The sequence below is a fragment of the Genypterus blacodes genome, unplaced genomic scaffold (genome assembly GCF_046128005.1).
Source record: "Genypterus blacodes isolate CSIRO-AG114 ecotype Tasmania unplaced genomic scaffold, CSIRO-AGI_Gbla_v1 ptg000056l_1, whole genome shotgun sequence".
Taxonomy (NCBI): domain Eukaryota; kingdom Metazoa; phylum Chordata; class Actinopteri; order Ophidiiformes; family Ophidiidae; genus Genypterus; species Genypterus blacodes.
In genome coordinates this window covers 841,551-861,932 of record NW_027466868.1, presented here as the reverse complement: position 1 = coordinate 861,932, position 20,382 = coordinate 841,551, and the positions used below count along the sequence as shown (strand labels likewise).

Genomic DNA, 20,382 nt, shown 5'->3' with positions numbered 1-20,382 from the left:
TAACACCACCATGCCTACAGCACAGAGAGGGAGAGACAGGAAGGAGCACAGGAGATGCATGGGTCATGGCTATGATCATGCTTCACGCTGTCTGACAAAACATATTTCACATGTTTGACTTTAATCTTGTTCTTTCACTTCTCCCAAGACAGAACAGCTCATCAGAAGGATGGGATGAACACAAGCATGTTTGTAATTAGTAGTTACAGGCTTGTTGCCTTGTAACAAAGAAACCTGTTTTTAATTTTGGATTTTTTTTTGCTGTTTTGAGTTGTATTACAGTACTGACACATACAGGATATTTAAAATTTACTCTGTGTACTTGATCGAACTCATAAAAGCCAATGCAGCAGAGTGACTTAGAAAAAAAAAAAAAAGTTGATGCGGTCCTTCTAAGTACAGTAAAAATACATGGAAAAATAATTAATTTTTTTTTCGGAGTGTATATGAAATCTGAGCTGATAGCATTAAAATAGATTTTTTTCCAAGTTCAGAGATGTATTTCATTTGCTCCTATGATATCTGGAAAGGGTGGTCCTAAAGAGCTAGGCATTAATCGGAGGTCCCAAGTAGATAACAATTACGAGAATGTGTGTGTGTGTGTGTGTGTGTGTGTGTGATGGAGCAATGGCCTCTGAGACTGTCCTTTACAAAGCCATTTCAAACTGTTTGCAGTGTGTGCTTGATAATCCAGACACAGTTCATCTCACACAGCAGCGGGCGTTCTGCTTTCATTTCTATCCTCTCTCGTTCGGCAGGCCCGCGGCTCTGCGGGGCTGAGATCTGCCGCTCAGGTATGAAGAATGGAACTAGAAAGGAAGTCGCCGCTTGTGGCAATGGAGGAAATAAAACTTTTTCCAATTGCTGTAACTCAACCGTCGTTAAACAGTCCATTTTCAGGCTGTGATGGCTCGGCGCTGCGGCACATTTATCATGCTGGAGTCAATGGAAAGATGCGAACGTCCACGACAATGTTAAGCGCCTGGGGCCCTCCTGTATGATAGGTTTGGGGCCTGGCCGTACGCCAAGACTAGACGAGTGCCTGCAAACACACACACAGGTCTCTTTATTAAGCAGTTTGGATGAATCGCCGTGATCGGGTGGAGCCGATAAAAGGCCTCAGTGTTGGAAATCAACGCTCCATTGCACCCAATTCTCTTTAAGGAAACAGCTTCGATTGAGGGTGGGGAAGGGAAACGAGGGGCATCTGTGCGGGATTCTAGGCAAAAAAAGGTACCCAGGTGTTTACACAGCCATCTTGATGCGTGTGTGTGTGTGTGTGTGTGTGTGTGTGTGTGTGTGTGTGTCTGTTTGTGTTTGTGTGTGTGTGTGTGTGTGTGTGTGTAATGAGAAGAAAATGAGGTGGAAATCTCTCCTCGCTCATACTTATGCATGGCTGCGGAGCTCATCAGCCGAAGTATCTGCTGAGGATTCTTTTCCAAAGCTGTTGCCGTTTCGTCTGAACACTTCAGCCGGTACATAGAACTCTGTGTTTACACTGGAATCCATGCGAGCCCGGGGAGGAAAAGGACGAGAAGGAGGAGGACAACGAGCTGCAATTCAGCCCAAAAACTAATACAGTGCTCTAGAGTTAAAAGTCTTGCGATCAGTAACTGGAGCTAACATTTTAAGAGTCCAACATCATACAGAATCAGTATGTTTACATGATGTAGCCGTGTACATGTTCAGAATCAAAAGGATCCCAACATTTACATGGTAAGTGAAACATCTATGGCTGTGGCAACAGAGGTTGTAGCAGCAGTCAGTCACAGCGGCATGGCACTACAATTAAATCCTGAATACATCGATTAATTACATATTCTTGGTTTAATAATGGTTTTAAAGGGTATACACACATAAAACATTTCTGCTCTGAGCGAGAGGAAGATTTTTTAGGTAAATGCTTGGGTAAATGCTTTTTGTACAATCAATCAAACAACGCTGATGATTGATATTCGAGCAGTACCGCAAACATCAGATGCATCCTTTCTTCAGCTCCTGGTCCCCTTTAAATTGCATTCCACAGTTCTCCATGTAACCAGGAGCTTAACATGTGCAGTGTAGGCGCTCTGTGGGCCAAGTGTGAGGGAGGGAATCCTCTCTGCAGCATATTGGGCTCAGTTAGCTGCCAACAAGATTTATCTCGGCTGACTGCTAATACTCAAAGAGCACTGGCTGGCATCTCCAGTACAGAGAGACATGAATTGATTCAAGAGTCTTTGGCTTCTGACTTTAAATACGGCGATAGATAAAGCGTTTTTAACCCTAAATAAGGTTCAGATTTCCATAAAGCTACAAAAGTATTTTCACAGAATTTGGCAATGGGAAGTTGAACATGAGCCAGGGGTGAACATGTGGATCCAGGATATTTGTTTATTTACTGAATATTGTGAGGCTCTATATCTAGATGTCGGACATGTACAAACGTGGAGTTTTGTTATTTTCTTGAATGTCACTTTTTATTTTTTTATTCAGTATATTACATAATACATACCTTGTGTGTAACTCTGTAACTGATAAATAATGTTTTTGTCCCATTATTTTGGTTTGTCAGCAAAAAGGGTGGGGTGATTAATTAGCATGATGAAGTACACCTGTGCAGACCCTTATCCCCTTGTGGATAGATGACATGAAACAGAGCACAGGTGAAGCAAATATCATTAATTACAGTCACATGTCTCTGCAGAGGATTTCAAAAGGCAACAGCAAAGATGTGTGTTTGGCTGCGAGCCCGCAACATTTTCATTATTTAGACACCACTGACGAGAAGAAACCTTAAAAGGCAAATAAATACTGAGCGGGGGGAGAGATGAGACAGGGGGGAAAACAAAGGAAGATAAATGGTTTAAAGGGAGAGGGAAGTCTAGAAAGCTTCCTGACCTGAATCCAAGTTAATTTGCCAAGTCACACTGAGCTGATTAAAGTGACCTCTCACACTCAATGGCTAGACTTCATAATTATTCTGTTGAGAATTGATCACGCACTCCGAGAGAGATAGGGAGAGAGACAGAGAGAGGAGAGGCGTGTGCTTTGAGGGGAATTTCAACACACTTTGGTTTTCTATTACAAGGGGGAAAAGATGTAATTTATGAGGGTTTTCCTCATTACAGGTGTCATCTGTTAGTGACCTGCAGTGTCAGAAAACTGTCCACAAGAGGGCGATGCTTCACAATCATTTACAACATCTGAAAGTCGATAAGATAATTGGCTTGTTGATTATTTTCACAGTTTCCTGCATTTCTTTAAACTCACATATGTTCCAGGAGGCAAAGGGCCTCACACTGGTTCAGAATGAGGAATGGGTTTCCCTAAAGTGCAAGTGATTAACAGTAATCTGTAAATCACAGACGTGCAGACGCAAGCGTGGGAAACTGATTTCCTTTGGTATAAACAACAATTGCCTTCTCATTTATCTCACACTCCATTACTTGTAAAAACACTCCACAGCAGCTTTCTGTGCTGATCAGGGTGTGAGTTTGTCTCTGGCTTATCTTGCTGTGAGATACCGCGGAGCAAATTTGTTCCCAAATCCAAGACAAACGGCAACCAAAGAGCAATAAAGATGAGATTAAGTGTTTTCTTCTATGAAAAACTTCCAAGAGAAATAATAGCAAACGTTTTTTTATAATATGGAGGAATCCAATTCTACCGAGATAAATTTGTCCTCTCACAATATGCTGGCTAAGACAAAGAAACAACCGACTCAAGAGCAAACTGCCCCTATTGACGTCATGGGATAAATATAGATAATTTCTGACATTGTGACTGCTGTGTGTCTTTGAAAGAAATTGAGATTAATTAACAGAATTCCATCATATTTGCAGGGCAGACATTTGGCCAACCACAAGGGGGCGCTGCATACACCTGATTCGAGGAATACTGTTACAAATCATGATACAAATGTTGTTATTGGCCTTATTGTTGTTATTGTTATAGATATACATTAAGTACACTGGGCTGCTTCTACTTTGACATAATGTCTTTCTTAAACCGGTGACAAAAGTACTGGAGTATTGAAAAGTATTGATACTGAACTAAAAAACAATACCAATATTCATTTTTCACATTATTGATCTACAGCCTACTTTTTACCTGCACTGACAAGACTACCCTCAATAGAGCGAATATAAGAGAGAATGAGAAAGAAGCTGCTGCTGATGTCCACTGATTGATTTAGTTGAGGAAAAGAATGAACCATTTAGTGAATTCATTGAACAGTTGTTATTTGGAATTTCACAATGTCCTGGAAAGGCAGTTGGTGTCTTACTATAAATATCTCATCTTAGCATGTCACTTTACTCATGGTTTTGCCTGTTTAGTATTAAGTCGATACTTTCCACACACTTTCTTTCTGTTTGTATGCATTGCTTACTTACTTGTTTTTGTGTTGAAATTTGGCTCGACTTAATGTTCGTTGTCGTGCAAAAGTTGCTGATCAACTTTTGTTTGGGGACTTGTGTGGAGGCCCGAGGTGCGTTGAGCTTGGACCAAACTGGGTGTGAAAGCGCCTCTCTGCCCGCGAACCAATGGCTGCGCACCGGATGCAAGATATCCGCTGCAACAACAAGCGCTCTGTTCCCCCCTCAAGCTTTGACGCCATTTACAGCCCAAATCCCGACCTCCTCTCCGGAAAGAGCCCAAAAACACACACACACACACACGCATACATACACGCACAGACAACACACAGGGGGGAGAGGAAGAAAAAAAAAAAAAACCTCTGCAACTCCACCGAGCCTGCGGGACGAAACACGCCGAATTACAAAGCTTCTGCGCCGGGGTCCTGCTTCCCTCCGACCCGAGTGAGGAGAAGCGAAGTCCGGCAAAGTTCGCGGCGCTTCGGGGGGTTTTAATACCTCGTGTTTCGTGCGTGAAAGTCTGGGATTTATACTCGAGTTCACCCCTGTTTGGTTGGAAACTTTTCTCAATGGATTTTACCGATGGACTTTCCTGATTCAAAACCGTTTGCAGCAGCGGGATAAACTTTGTCAAACTGGATTTATTTCAGCTAAAGCGGAGCTAAAGTGTCGTAGCACGGTGAGTAGGAGCCGCACATTTACTCCAGCAAATAGTCGGTCTTTGAAGAATACCACCTTATTTGACGCATTTGTAACTATCTTAACTTCTCCATTGCAGGATTCGTTGTTGTCTAGACGTGAACTATTCGCTTTAACCGCTTTAATTTGTTCGCATAGACCTATTTTATATCTCCCAGTTACGAATGCAGGTGTCTGTCACCCCACTATGTGAAAATGACGCCGTTAAACAGGATTAAAGTGAAGTAACGCGTCTGTTTTAATTACGCAAGTGCGTGCTTGTGCATGTGTTTTGTTTTGTTTTTTTAGGAAGTAGTCGTGTCCAACTTGGCACATGTGATTTAGCCTTTGGTCATATCTACGTGTGCGTGCGCGCACACACACACCCTCTCTCTCGCTCTCTCTCTCTCTCTCTCTCTCTGAAACGCACACCAAACACACACTTCTGTATCCATGTTTAGTGTGGAAACGATTTTTACTTACGATCAAGTCTCTTGTTTAGAAATGTCAACTGATAAACATCATCGTAATACGTCTACTGGTCTATATCTAAAGCTTAAATTGTTATTTTAATCTGAATTTAAACTACGCGCCAATCAATCAGTTTGACAATCCAATATTGTTTCGTCTGGAGTCGTGATTAGCACCTGAGCAGTTTGGTCCCCCGTCATATGTCATCTCATATCTGACACCATGTAACTCCACTTTCTTCCACTATCCCCACACCTCCTCCACTGTGGCTATCATGGCTGCCCTAGGAGGGGCCGTACCTCCTGGGTCCCTAGCAGGGTCAACACATGATTGGCCTGCAGCTCCTTTATTTGAAGGAAAAGCTCATAAATCCTAAAGAACCCTGGTGCATCCCCAAAAGGATTGGCGCTTCACCCCCTGGCCGCCCTCACCTTGAACACGGCGCACGCATCCATCTTCCTGCAGTGTGAGACGTGTTAGAAAAGGGAAGGTCGCCGCCAGCCGTTTGTCATGCGTCACCATCAGAAGGCCGTCCTGTATTGTCATTGAAAATGGGGAAGCTTCGCACCAGCAGAGACGCCATTTGAAAGCAAATTAGCACAAGGAAGGAGAATTTAAGGTGACAGTGAGTGTCTTCACTCTGGCGCGATGGCATAATGTGATAATATCTCCACTTATTATTCTTGCGTGAATAACACCGGAGGTTATAATCAAGCAGAGACCAGAGATGATGCATATTCAAGATACTTCGAACCTGGTTAAATTTCAGTAAAGGTGGTCAAGGGTCAGGCTGAACAGGCCAATGCTGAATTTCTCTTTCTTTACTTCTTCGTTCTTTACTCAAAAAGCTTTGAGAACCGTTGGCTTCCTGTCCTGTTTTGTAATTCGTCCTAACAGAAGCGTCCTTTTCACGTCTCACCTGCCAACATGACACATTCTGTACCAACGCTAAGCAAACATGAACTTTGACCATATCATACCCCAGGACGATAATATTGATCAAAGACGTGATTGTGTGTTTGCTAACTAATCCTACCTTAATAAATACGACCATTCATAGAAGATGTAACTATTGTGTGAGTCTAAGCAAACAGTTGGAGCTTTGGAGTGTTTTAATAGGTGTGGATCAAGAACCACCAAGATTTGTGCGATAGGCCTAATTTCCATAGTTGAGCTTGTACGGTTATGATTTGCATGGTGCTATTTGCATGGCTCGGCACACCTAGGCTGGTATAAACATGTCCGCCTCTCTTTGCAGGACTTCAGATGAGTCCCATGCCAGCCAGAGGTGCCCTTCAGTCCCAAGATGGAGTCCAGAAGTCCGAACGACAGCGATGGGGGAGGAGGACGGCGTGGGTGGTCATCGCCAGCAAGCGGCTCGCTGGGCACGCCGCATGACGAAGGCCGAGATGGCTCACCGATTCTGGGGTTGACTAACGTGCAACCTTCCCCCATTCCACTGGTGTTATCGCTGGATCAGATTAGGTTAACCTGGAGCAGTAATGAGTACACAGAAGGACCTACGGTCCCTCAGAGGTCTCCGGCCTCACCACGACCCAAGAACGAGCTGGTTACGTCACCAGCACCAAGGACCAACACGCATCAAGAAACTCTGGAAGAGCGGCCCAATAATCTACGAAACTTGCTTGCGCAGACTCAGCTTGGAAACTCACACACTTCCATCTCTTCCGGGGAAGGCGTGCTCTTGGAGGACTCCCGGAGCAGCATCAGGACCGTAGTGGGAAGCGCTTCCTCAAGCCCGAGACTCCTGGGCAGCCTGGCGGCTGGGGAACAGATAATCAGAACCCAGCCGAAACACACGGAGCTCATTTCTGACGAGCTCAAACCTCTGAATGAGGGTTACGCAGCGGGCAATGGCGGGGACGCACTTCCAGGCAAACACTCCCACCGGTGCGAGGATTGCGGTCGGTGCCAGTGTCCGGAGTGCTGTCGCCCGAGGGTGCTCCCTTCCTGCTGGATGTGCGGCCGGCGGTGCGTGTGCTCGGCACAGAGCGCAGTCGAGTACGGCACGTGTGTCTGCTGCATCAAGGGGCTCTTCTACCACTGCTCCAGCGACGACGAGGACACGTGCTCCGACAAGCCCTTCTCCTGCATGCAGTCGCACTGCTGCGTCCGCTGGGCCGCCGTGTCACTCCTCTCCCTCCTCTTCCCCTGTATTCTGTGCTACCTCCCCGCTAAAGGATGCGTCGCCGCGTGCCAGAGCTGCTACGACCGAGTCACTCGACCCGGCTGCCGGTGCGACAGCGCAAACCGGATCCACTGTGAGGCCGTCGACAAGCCGACGTAGAGAAGGGTTAGAGTTAGGGTAGACCCGGGGGCGAGGGTGTGAGTGTGTGTATGTGTGTGATTGTCTGGTGTGTGTTCAAATGCAGAAGGACAGGAAGCTGATGACTCCATGTTGACTGAGCTGATGAATGATTCGGCCTGTTAGTCTTGTATTTTTTGATCAGGAAAGCGATGGCGGCGTTGTGCCTTTCTTAGTCTTTGCTGCTGAGACTTCCAGCGTTTACCTTCCTGCGTCTCTTCCTAAGACGGGTGGAAGAAACGTGCCCCAGCATTTCACGGGCCAGATTTACTAAGGGCTTTGTTTTTACAGATAGAAATGAGACAAATACATAAACTAACGCAATGCACCGGGAGTTTGTGCTGATATATAACTAGAACATATAATTATAGATGGTTATAGGTATTGTGAGGTACACTGAAATAAAATGATTGATCCAGAGATGCTAATGAAATTGAATTCACATTTAAACGCCCCGTGTCCTGAACACGTTCACGACGCGTCTGAAATAGCAGCGGTGCATTCAAATGAAACGGCTGCGGCAGTGCTCTTTACATATCCAGTCGGAAGTAAATACCTCCGCACGACTGAAAACCCGATATTTGCGGCCCGGGCGGTAATTGGCGTCACGCTTAGTAAATCTGGCCCGATTCGTCACTTGAGAGGCAAAACCAAAACGAGCGCTCCACACGTATGAACACGCATTCAACTACTGTTTGATCCAGGATTCCTTCACTTAAAGTGCTCAGATGATGATGATGATGATGATGGTGTTGTTGCGAGAGACCAACGCCTTTTTGTTTAACATTTAATACAACTTACACGCTAAGAACAGACTCCTGTTACTAACTGTATGTAAAGTAGTAAATGCAAAGAGGTCTGTACATTAGAGAATGACTTTTGAGAGATGTTTTATTTTTGTACATATAATAATACTTCAACTGTGAAAGGGTTTTCTGCCATCCCAGAGGCACCTTGATGAATCCATATATATCTATATATATATGTATGAGTGTATATGTATGTGTGTGTGTATATATATATATGAATTAGTCAACTTCATCTTTCAATCATTTTATGTCATTTACAAAGGAGAAATCTTATCCCTTCTACATGTAAATTGTACAGTGACCTTATATGAAAACTTTATTTTCTAATTTCAACATTGCTTAGTGTAAAGTTTAAAAAAAATCTATATTTATTTGAAGGTTTATTATTTTATAATGAAAGTATTTATTTTGAAAAGCATTGTTAATGAGGCGCGTCGCCTCCCGGTTCTGTTCTGTCGGCCAAGGCGACGCGTACGAGTGTGAGGCCGGATGAGTAGATCACTCTGATTTAGAAAACAAATATATTAACGTTTGGAATTAAACAACATTGAAGTCTGATGGAGTTTTTATTTGATTTGTTTCTATTGTTTTGTGGTCAAGTGTCGACGAACATCAAGTGAAATTATTAGTCTGTGGGGTCAAACATGAATAGCAACAGAATTTTGCAGCCTAAAGAATTAATTGATTATTTTGGCTTAATTCGGGGGCCTTTGCTAGTCCTGCAATGTGTCACCATAGTTTTAGTCTCAGGTCATCTGTGGGTCACCTGACGACACACTGATGTGTGGGTGATCAGGCCTGTAGTCTAGATCAAAACATCATCCATTTCTAATCATCTAATTTGAATGTAAATGTGTGTTGCAAGGTTTCTGTTTTGTCTGTGTTTAGCTTCAGAAGTTTTCTTAAAAGGCATGCAACAGTCAAATTAAAAAGATTAGATTGATTTGAATCGATGTCTCACACAGTTTTGGGTCTGCAGATGTTCCGTCCTCTGATTAATATTGCGTTTACTCTGCCATTTTAAATCTCATTTGAAGAAGGTTTTCCGTCCTAACTGAGGGAATCTTCACTGCCGGCAGCTCCACTCTGCTATTTTTGGCGAGACAATCGCTTCACGATGTTTACAGAGATCAAACGAGGGAAGCATTAATGTTCACCTCCGGCCCTCCGAGGGAAACATCTGGCTCTGCTAAAGCTGTGTATGCACAGTGTGTGTGTGTGTGTGTGTGTGTGAGAATGCGTTCATGTGCACATCTGCTTGCATGCTTTCTTTCTTCCTCTTTTTCCATATTTACTTCCAAACGTAGCTACCATCACTTAATCGTCTTGTTTATGAGTCGGGCGTCCCGCTAGCTTTGGCCTCCTCTCCCCGTCTCCAGCCTCCTTTTGGTCTATGTTCCTCGGGTTCTAGGCCCTCTTTCTTCCAGGCTTTCCAGCTTTCTTTTTTTGTATCAAAGGTTTGTTGAGGAATTCCTGGGTTTTGAATGTCGCTGCAGGCGAAACATAAGCCTGAAACATAAGCCCCCATGACACTTGTTGACAGCGCACGGACGTGTTTGCGGCACGGTATGCATTCAGAGCCCTGATTGACAAGTCGAGGCCCAACCTGCGCTCACTTGTTTGTTATTCATCCCCCGGACTCTGACTGACAGGTTTGCTTTACATAATTATCAACTTTCACCCATATTTACAGCTGGAGTGGAGATGGAAGCGACGCGGGTGGAAAATAAGAATCCCATTAGAGACGGAAAAGAGTTCATCTTGTTTTTAAGTCTTTATCTTTCTAATTGCAGGCCTTCTCTCTCCCTCTGTCGCTCTCTCTCCATTGTCTCAGCCATGAATGAAGAGGGAAAAGGCGGGTTTGTTGGGGGGGGGTGTTAGGAAGAGGGCCCGCAAAGGGTTAAAAGCATCACTTTGAATGACAAAGACCTAACAGTTTACCCCCGCATTCAGCCCGGCATGCATTCATCCTGTTTTCAATGGTCGGGGGGTTATTTTGGCTTCCCCGAAGCTCCTCTCGGCTACCTGCTCCTACTTGGTATTCCCATAGGGAGGTGGTTGTCGTGTTGGGGTCGGAGGTGGGGGGGATTGGGGAGGGAAGTCAGATGGACGGACGCGTTGATGATGACGGTCCTATCTGCTGCAGCTGACTAAGGAGAGGAGGTGCAGAAAGACTCTTCCTGCACTCCAGTTACTCCTGTTTGGGAGTCATTCGCTGTTATTCCCTAAAGCACGTGGCTCGGCCTGGACTCGCACTGTGCCTCACTTGGATCATGAAGTCTCTCTCTGGCCACGAGCAGTCTTATCGAGTCAAATGTCTCGATTTTATGCAGAAGAAAGATGAAAACAAGACATGTAAGAGTGGAGAGAAAGAGTGTTTATCCAACCAGCAGTGCCACTGATTTGGCAGGAGAGGAGGAGGAGGCGGAGGATGTGAATAGGAAAAAAAGGCCCCAGGACGACGGCCCTCTTTGTTGGTTTTAGCTGCCGTGGCCCCCGCGGTTCATGGCGGCTGTGGGGCAGCGCGGCCTATTCACCCTGCTCACCAAGGCAGAACGCGGCACAGGAAGACAGGAAGGAAGCAAGGCTATTCTTCATGGACGCATTGTCTGTCTGTCTGACGGCCGGGCTTAAGCAATCAAACAGAGTGTGTGTGTGTGCGTGTGAGGGAGAGAGTGTGTGGGTGTGTGAAAGCTAATACTGACTGCGTAATAATTCAATTTCAATTTGGAATCATCTCCAGGCAAAAGTTTGATCATCTCAGCAAAGACAGGGGAGTAGAAAACACAATTAAATGTAAATTCATCCAAAAAACAATAAAAAAGAAGAGAAAATTACATCCTTACTTTCTCTATCCACTATAAATAAATGCTCAACATTCTGCAGCGGCGACAGAGCTCCATCCAGAACAGCCGCGCCATGATTGATTAGTGATTTCCGTTTATACCTCCAAAACGAATGGATAGAGGGATCATTGAAGTTGCTATGGGGACGGTATCAAGAGAGAGACGCATAAACTACCTGTTCAGTCTGTTTTTGAAAGGTTGTTGCGAAGTTATGCACAAACATTTGACATTCTTTAATGGATGTCTTGTTGTTGTCCATTCAAGACAGCACAGAGCTCAAAGTGGAAAGAGAGAATTCAACAGATTTCACACTGATGATGACACTGATGTACTTTGTGAGTTTGTTTTCTCTCTTGTGGTCTGGCAGCTTCCTGAGAGCCTCTGACAAAAGCACAAACTCTGAAGTGTCTATGACTCACACATACACACACACGCACACACACACACTCACTCACACACACACACACACACACACACACACACACACACACATACACACAAGGATCCCTGAGCCGCATGCAAACAAAAAGCACACAAGCATTAAACAAACCTTGAAGTCCACTGGGGATCCAATTTTTCATGAGCCGTGGAGGAAAAGTGTTGCTTTAAAAATGAAACATAATCTCATTTCATTTCACTCTGTTGCAGAAAAGAAGAAGAAGAAGTCACTCAGCGCTCAAAGCGCGTAGGTGGAAATAACCTTCACCACACCTGTTTCATCTTTACCAGAGAAGACACTTTCTCAGAAGCTCAACCTTTTATTTCTTGTTTTCCTACGTGGGCTGCAGAAGGCTGTGTGTGGTTTTACTTTCCATACGGTTTGTCGAAGCGCACAGGTCACACGCACACGCACACACACACACACACACACACACACACACACAACCGATACCTGCAGAGCTTCACGCCACAAAGCAGGGGGAGACGAGGTGACACCAGAGTGACACATCCCCCGTGTTAATCCATCCTAAAACACTGTGGTAATTTTGTTTTGCTCTACAATTGCTGCATTTTTACAGAAGTGGATGTCTTTGCCAGGTGAATTACGGGGCAAAATCTCAATCTTGTGACAGTTGAACTACTGTTGTGCCTGGAGGGGGAAGATTACAGCGGCCAGGAAGGAGAAGAGAGGAGCGGCGAGTGGATCTGTGTGTGTGTGTGTCAAAGGAGATACAATAAACTGGGGAAGGCTCTAATTAGTGGGGGAGAGCAGGAGTGTGTGTGTGAGTACATTCGTATGTGACTGTGACTGTGCATGTGTGTGTGTGTGTGTATCTGTCAGCACAATGGTGTCTTACGCCCAGACGATGCAGCCTGACTGAAGGCCTATAAGTCTAATAACAGCATTTAACTTCTATCCACCACAGGAAGTTGGCTCATCTCCACGTGCACCCACACACAAACACACACACACACACACACACACACACACACACACACACACACACAGTTGGTGTGATGCTGACTGCTGGTGGATATGTGTTGGCGACGCCGTGGCTGCGAGGCTCTTTACAGCTTAGCGGCCAATTGTTGTACACCCAGACACACAGCCAAATACACACACACCCACACGCTTATACACACACACACACGCACACACACACACTAACCTTCGAGCTTAGAGCTTCAGTTGTTATCCTGAAAGGCAAAGCTGATCCCTCCACTACACAGTGGGACAGACACACACAAAAAAGAGGAATTAGTGCGGTCTGACAGCTCACTATACCTCACTGCGTTCAGAGAGTGTGTGTGTGTTTGGGGAGTGGAGGTGGTGGCAATTATGTGTGTGTGTGTGCGTGTGTGCGTGTTGAGTGGGGGTATCAGACGTGGGGATTATATGGTAAGGGTTTACATTGTATGAGGAGAATCTTGTACATTTAGAATGCAGCCAAACAATCAAGCTAGCAGACATAAGAGAGAAAGTTGGAGTCTATGTAGTTACCTGTGTAACTATGGTTACCACCTGTGTCACTATAATCAACACGTATGGGCGGGTGTATTGCCAGCTACGATGTTGCGTAAGATAACTGAGGAAAATTACAATTATTATACATAAACACACACTATAGAAATGGCATCATGTGTTTTAAAGTGACACACAGCAGTAAAAGAACAGGGTTAGGGGTTCTTTATTTATTTTTAAAGATTATAACTTAGATTATATAAGACACTGCACATTTCTTAAAGCCTCAATCTGCTTTTTGTGGCAACTATCTGGCAACTATGTAGCTATTTTACATACATATCCTCCTGAATGGACGCGTTACAATAACACAATAAGCAAACCTATTTTCATATCTGTCATTTCTGGAGCTGCACTCATTCAAGTTCCTGGCACGAGAGCGACAGCAAGAGCATTTGCAAGTCAAACAAGGTGCACGGACATAACTGGTGCTACCATACACAAGATAGCAGACCACACACACACACACACACACACACACACACACACACACACACACACACACACAAACAGTCTGCCCTGCCTTGATGATGATGTTGATGATGTGATACTGAAGAGGAAGATTAAAGCTGAGGTCAAACTAGCATTGTCGCTACACACTTAGCATTCCCTTCTCGGCATTGCCATGTCATGGTTCTCAAACAGAAAAGCGACAAAACTTCAACCTCAACATCCCAAAACAAGTTTTGTTGACTACGTCGCGTTTCGTGAATAATGGACATGAGCAATTTGTTTACATAGCAGTGCAGTCACTACGCCAATGGAGCATAGCAATGGCTAGCATGTGTGGAGCTACGCAACAGGCGTTTGGAATCATCATTTGACATTGAAAAACTATTCTGTAGGTTTGCTATAGATTGTATACATTGTATAAGGATTTTGACTCAGAATTGATCTGACAAACAAGTTGAAATGAACCAAAATATGAAGATAAAATCATCTAAAGGTTCAGAATCAAGTACACTAGTGTCTTTCTGTGTTAATACATTTCACTCTCTCTCTCTCTCTCTCTCTTTCTCTCTCTCTCTCTCTCTCTCTCTCTCCCCCCCTCTCTTTGTCTCCCCTCCTCTCTCTCTGCTTGAGGAAATTGATCTCTTGAGCCTGTCAGGCAGCTATGAGGGCGCCGCAAGCCACGGGGTCTCATTACCATTCACAGGTGCGGCACACTGACAAGCTGACGATGACAGCCGAGCCAAGGAAGGTGTGTGTCTGTGTGCCTTTGTGTGTGTGTGTATGTGTGTGTACGTGATGTGCACAAGTGTGTTTCCCCCGGCCTGAAGACAGAAATTTGTCAATGGCTGGGGAGATTGCGGGCATACCTGGGATTCCTCCGGATTCCAAACAACCAGTGATGAGAGAGAGAGAGAGAGAGAGAGAGAGAGAGAGAGAGAGAGAGAGAGAGAGAGAGAGAGAGAGAGAGAGAGAGAGAGAGAGAGAGAGAGAGACTTTTGGGCGAAGCTACCCACTTCACAGCGAGCACAGGTGCAATGTTTCACAAGATAAAGGCTCCTCTGTTTAAAGCAACACAGCGCTCTAAAGGCGGCTGAGACATGGAACTTTGCCCGGAAAAGGACAAAATGATCATATAGAACCCTGAGCTCTGTGAAAATCGCCTTAAAAACTCGCAAGGTGTCAACAAATAATCGTACATAGAAGGAAGTGACAAACTAACGATTCAGGGGTCAAACATACTCGCTCCTCACTTTGCATGTATGCATGCATGACGTCAGGTGTACTGTGAGGTCGTTCCTTTATACGTCCTCCTGCCCCCAGGTGAACCGCGGGGCAGAAGAAAGAAGAAGAAGAAGATGTTCGGGCTCAGATCTGCCCCCTGGTGGATGGACTTTTTAATCTTTCGGGTAAACGCAAAGTATGCAGGGACGAACGCAAACAATGACGCAGAACGGAAGTATGTTGAGGCCGGAGAACTTGTTTAGAACAGCGGAAATCTCTTTAAAGTTTGAATACTATGATAACATTTGAAGTAAACTGTCTAAATCTATCTCAAAAGTCCTGCAGCGAGACTTTTTTAGGACCTATATCTCTATACGTCTTCATATATACTCGTCTCTGTGCTGCAGTGCCTTTTTTTCAGAGACACAGAACCCCAAACACGCTGCACACTTAAGCTGTCATTTCAGCGCGAGGCGGCTTAAGAAGTAGCACGGCTGGACGGCGGCCAAAGGCAACAGAATTCCTTCAGCTTGGAATGTCTGCTTGATTAATATAGAAAACAGAGTCTCGCTTGAGCTCATTTGCTGTGTGAGAGTGGCACTTTCCCGCTAGTTAAGTTGCCTATCAAAATAACGAGCCGTGTCTCGCCGCGATGGGACCGTTTAAGGCAGACGAAACCTTGGAGGAGCTTTCAAAAGTCCATCGGTTCCCCGGCGCAGTTTTCCTGTAATATCGGACTGCTGGGATAACGCAAAAGATGTATGAAATTGACTTTGTGTCGCCTAATATTCAAAGGAAAAGTAGAAATCGATGCTGAAGTCTCCCAAGTCTCTTAGACGCAGCGCCATTGGTATTGATTTTGGCAAGCGCGTGCTGACACTTAACAATAGAAGATTATTACACATGAGAGTGCTTGTCCTTTATGAATGTTGTGTGTGGGGTGTGTGTGTGTGCGTGTTACCATATTTGCCCGATGAGGAAGTTCCTGTGGTGAGACAGTCCCACACACACACCTCTGGAAAAAACTCAACAACTTCCCGTGGTCACCTGCGCCCAATGACCCCGAAGAAAGAGTCCCTCACACACCAGAACGAGCTGCCTCACACACACACACATCTGACCTGGTTGTAGCCGGGCCCTGGCTCTGACACACACACACACACACACAGAGCATGAATGGGGCCCTCAGAGAACCTTACATTGAGACGGGCGAGGGAGGAAACACTGTAAAAAAATGATTCATGCCACCGATCCTTTAAATCCGTTTGACATCTGCAAACACACCTAATTTTCGCACAGAAACATTTGCGAGTTTGATATAATTTCTCTTGCGTCACATGGTGACAACGCTCTTATTTAACAGACCGCAACAACGGCTGAAGTCGGCGTGAAATGACCGTGCAGGAGATCGGCGAGTCAGATTACATAAGAAGCCGTGTTCAGCCAATGAAATCATCACGCTTACTTGACTTTTGCTTATTTAACACTTAGACTATGGGGCGTGCGCGGCGGCCGTGCGTGCCCGTTCAATGGTCGCATTCAAACAGACGGGAAGGGAGGGCTCCCCGGATGAATCCTGCGTTCTATGAGAGAAGGGAGGCGGGAAAATTTCACATTCCGGACGAAAATAATGACACCGTTTGTAATCATTTTAGACTGCGGACAGAAATACGATACGTGATTGACTTCTTATAATTACACGTTAAGGTTGTATGTGTATTCAATTCAAACATTTTCATGAAGTTTATTTTCTTTTATGTAATTGGTCTGAAATGTAAACCGCCGAATTGCCTCATTTATTGCTGATTCAACAACATTTGAAAACAATAAGTGATGATTGAGGGGACTTACAGGTTCCCGGGGGTAAAGACCAAGAGTAGGACGGGAGATGGCTACTGTCCTTACCCAGAGTAAGTGCTTCCCCCGTGGGCATCAAAGCCTCCAGGTTTAAGTGGCTGCATTTGACTTCACAGCAGGCACATAAAAACACAAAGTTACCACGTCAGAATACTGCAGCTTGTAAAGTTTTCATATTTGTTGCTATAAAATGTGTTTAATGGTGCCAAAGCAGCGTTTCTTCACCTTTTCCCCGTAGTGAATATATGAGAATAAGTCGTGTAATGGTGTTGCTGTTGGCCTCCCTGTAATCCTCTCTGTGTGAGAGGAAGTTACTTATCAAACATCTCGGCTACCTGTGCCAAGCTAAGCCTCACGTTACTGACCAACCCAATATCCTGTGTGTGTGTGTGTGTGTGTGTTTTCCGTGTGTTTCTTGGAAGGAGGCGGCCTCAGCTCCCTCATGTTTAGAATTAGTATTGACTCATACGCGCGCACCATCCACACACACACACACACACACACACACACACACAACGACAGCCCCCCCCCTCCTCCCTCCACACACACACACACACACTCCTAAACACACAGACTGCCGCTCTTTGAGGCCCAGGGAGAGCAAGCAGCAAATGATGGCCGTAAAGTTTGCCGTTGCTATCGACAAAGCGCCCTCTGTTCTTCGTTTTGTGCCCCCCACCCCTCCCCTCTTCTTCTCCCCCCATTTCATGCCTCCTCCCTCCCCTCCACCACGCTCTCATCTCTTGCTCCGTCAGCCTCCATCCTCTCTCCAATTTGGATGTAGGGCGGCAGAGAGGAAACAGCTCCGTGCTCTGTTTGATAGTGGGAGAGCAGGGACTGTCTTCAAGTCAAGTGCATGTGTGTGTGTGAGAGAGAGAGAGAGAGAGTGTGTGTGTGTGTGCCTGGATGCACAGTGAGAACAGCAAGGTGTTCAGGAGGAAGGAGGAGGAGGAGCAGGGTGGGCAGATCATGCGATTTGCATTATTATTGTAAAAACACAACCAAACCTGGTGCTGCGTACAAGGGGTATCGGAAGTTTGAAAATACCAAATATAGAACTTGGGAATTGCAAAGTCGTACGTCGTATTTGTTGTAAACTCAGGATTGTTGACGCTACACGTGTCATATGTATCACTTTACCATTTGTTATTTACCATCTTCTAGCGAGCACCTGAAGGCAGCACAGGGGCAAACACAGATTTGGGGTCCTCATCAGATGTTGAGTTGGGGCCCAGTTTGGGGGTTTTACTATGAAATACAATGAACAATAAGAAAGCAGGATTTAACATAATTACTAATGCCCCCCCAAAAACAAGATGTGTCTCCAATTGGGAATCTGGGAAATACATCCAGCTGGGACGCTTTCCTGCGAGGTGAAAGAGCTCGACTGGGAATACCAAGCATGCATTTCATGGGCACATTGGTGAAGGTGGTAAACGAGGTGGCGTTCTCCCTCTCACTTATGCTTCAGACGCAACAACGTAAAGGAAGGCCAGGGAGACAGAGTGAACAGGATGGGGGAGGGGTTAATAGATGGATTGGGGAGAAAACAGGATGAGCAAAGAGGGGATTGTAGGTCAGAATGTAAAGTTGGAATTAATTAGGGCCCATCGCAGCGCAAATGAATGGCTCATTGTTATCACGGACAGACAGTGAAGGCGAAACAATCCCGGCTTTGTGCTCCACGTTCACCTCTCCGTCCTCTCTCTCTCACTCTCTCTCTCTCTCTCTCTTTCTGTCTCCGTAAGCGATAGAATCTTTCGGCGTGCCATGCAAATGCAGCACGCGGGTGGCAGATTGCACACAAAGGAGGAACTTTGTGCTGTATTTACATTATGCAAACGGCGCAAACAATACGGTGATATAAACTACACAGCCAGGTGTAACTGCTTAATTGTCTTTTATACTCTAAGCAGTATCTGAGAGGATTTACAGGACAACTAATAATAAAAGTATGATTCTACTTTCAGATTTTCCATTTATATTTGCTGATTTTCTGGTGAAATAGTGGATATTTTTATTTCCAGCTTCAGGCCCTCAAAGACAGTTATGAATGTGAATTTCAGAGATAGAGTTGGATTCCAAAAAAAGAAGATGATGAAGCTGGAATTTTCTGGAATTTTCATTGATTATTCCCAAATAGATGAACAAATAAGAAGGATTGCTAAGTCTTTGGGTGCTGCAGTGAGACTGAGGCCTCTGTCTGAGCAAGAATGGGACAGGCAGGTGGCTCTTATCTCTGACAGACCACAGCGCAGGGACACTCACTGCATTGTATTCCCTCTCTGTCACATACACACACACACAACCACACAAACAGGCTTGCTGGCTCGGTCGCGACCATCTGCTGCGGAGGACAGGAGCCATACTCTCCTCGCTGGTGATATACGGTGTCTGGCCGCCGCTCGCCGCCTCACCCCACAGTCACAAGTTCAGCGTTCCGACGTCGTGCGGACGCTGAGACGCTCCGGCGTGTCTGATGGGTCGATGGCAGCGTTTGGTTATGTGAGGTGTCAGGGTTTGGTACGAATCAAAGGTTCAAAACTTAAGGATTGGATTTGTCAGGCAGGAACCCAAATCAGAATTGTCTAAATTGGAATTTTTAGGCTCCCCGAAATGTTTCATTTAGTTAAGACCCTTAATTAGGCTATTGCTGGTTAAATCTTTGTAGTCTTTGTTATATGATTTATTTCATCGATATTCACTTCATATTATAATTAACTAATCACATCCAACATTGAGGAAAAACAGGAATTCTTCACAAAGTTCAATCCTGGCATTGAATATTTCACAGGTAAAAATAAAGCAGACCGAATGAGGTTCTTACGTAAATCAATGCTGGGCTTCAAACCTATCTAGTTTTAAATAAAGTGAGATGTCACCTTAGCATCACTTTCCCTGACAGAGATTTGGGCCCCAGGAACGTCGACCCTATGAACTCCAGTCCCTTGTACAGGGTTAAAAGTGTTCCCTCCGCAAAGCCTGCTGGGGAACCGGGGAGCGTTTCGGCCCTAAGTGCTGTTTATTTCTTCATACTAATGGGGATCCATGCATCAGAGTGGACCATTGGACAACCTCTCGTCCCCACTGACATCTTGATAAGTGGAAAATTGGGCTTGGAAATGGAGCCCGGGAAGGTTTACGGAGTCTCCCCACCCCGCATAATTGCAGCCACGGAGCTCGAGCCGTAATTAATCTTTGAGAAAACTTGTCAAATTATTAATAGGCCCTTAAGTGATGGCCCTGAAAGGAGGCCACTGTTCGGGAGGAGCGGGAGCGCCGGAGGGGCTGTTTACTGTGAAAATACGAGGAGGTTGGCTCTGCAGGAGTTCCAGTGCTCCACGTGTCAAAGCTCTCCACACATGAAGGAGTTAAAGGGGATGTAGGTCTCTGCGGAAAC

General features: G+C 45.3%; 1 protein-coding gene across 1 annotated transcript; it reads left to right on the top strand.

The window, feature by feature from the left end:
* The first annotated feature begins 4,352 nt into the window (after positions 1 to 4,352).
* On the top strand, positions 4,353 to 9,200 carry spry2 (sprouty RTK signaling antagonist 2). Its single transcript, XM_076152488.1, has 2 exons — positions 4,353 to 5,037; positions 6,766 to 9,200. The coding sequence occupies exon 2, from the start codon at positions 6,814 to 6,816 to the stop codon at positions 7,813 to 7,815; it is 1,002 nt and encodes a 333-aa protein (XP_076008603.1). The 5' UTR covers positions 4,353 to 5,037; positions 6,766 to 6,813; the 3' UTR covers positions 7,816 to 9,200.
* Positions 9,201 to 20,382: the final 11,182 nt, after the last annotated feature.

Excerpts from the sequence above, each read along its gene's own strand:
- spry2 (XM_076152488.1), top strand. The coding sequence starts at position 6,814 with ATGGAGTCCAGAAGTCCGAACGACAGCGATGGGGGAGGAGGACGGCGT.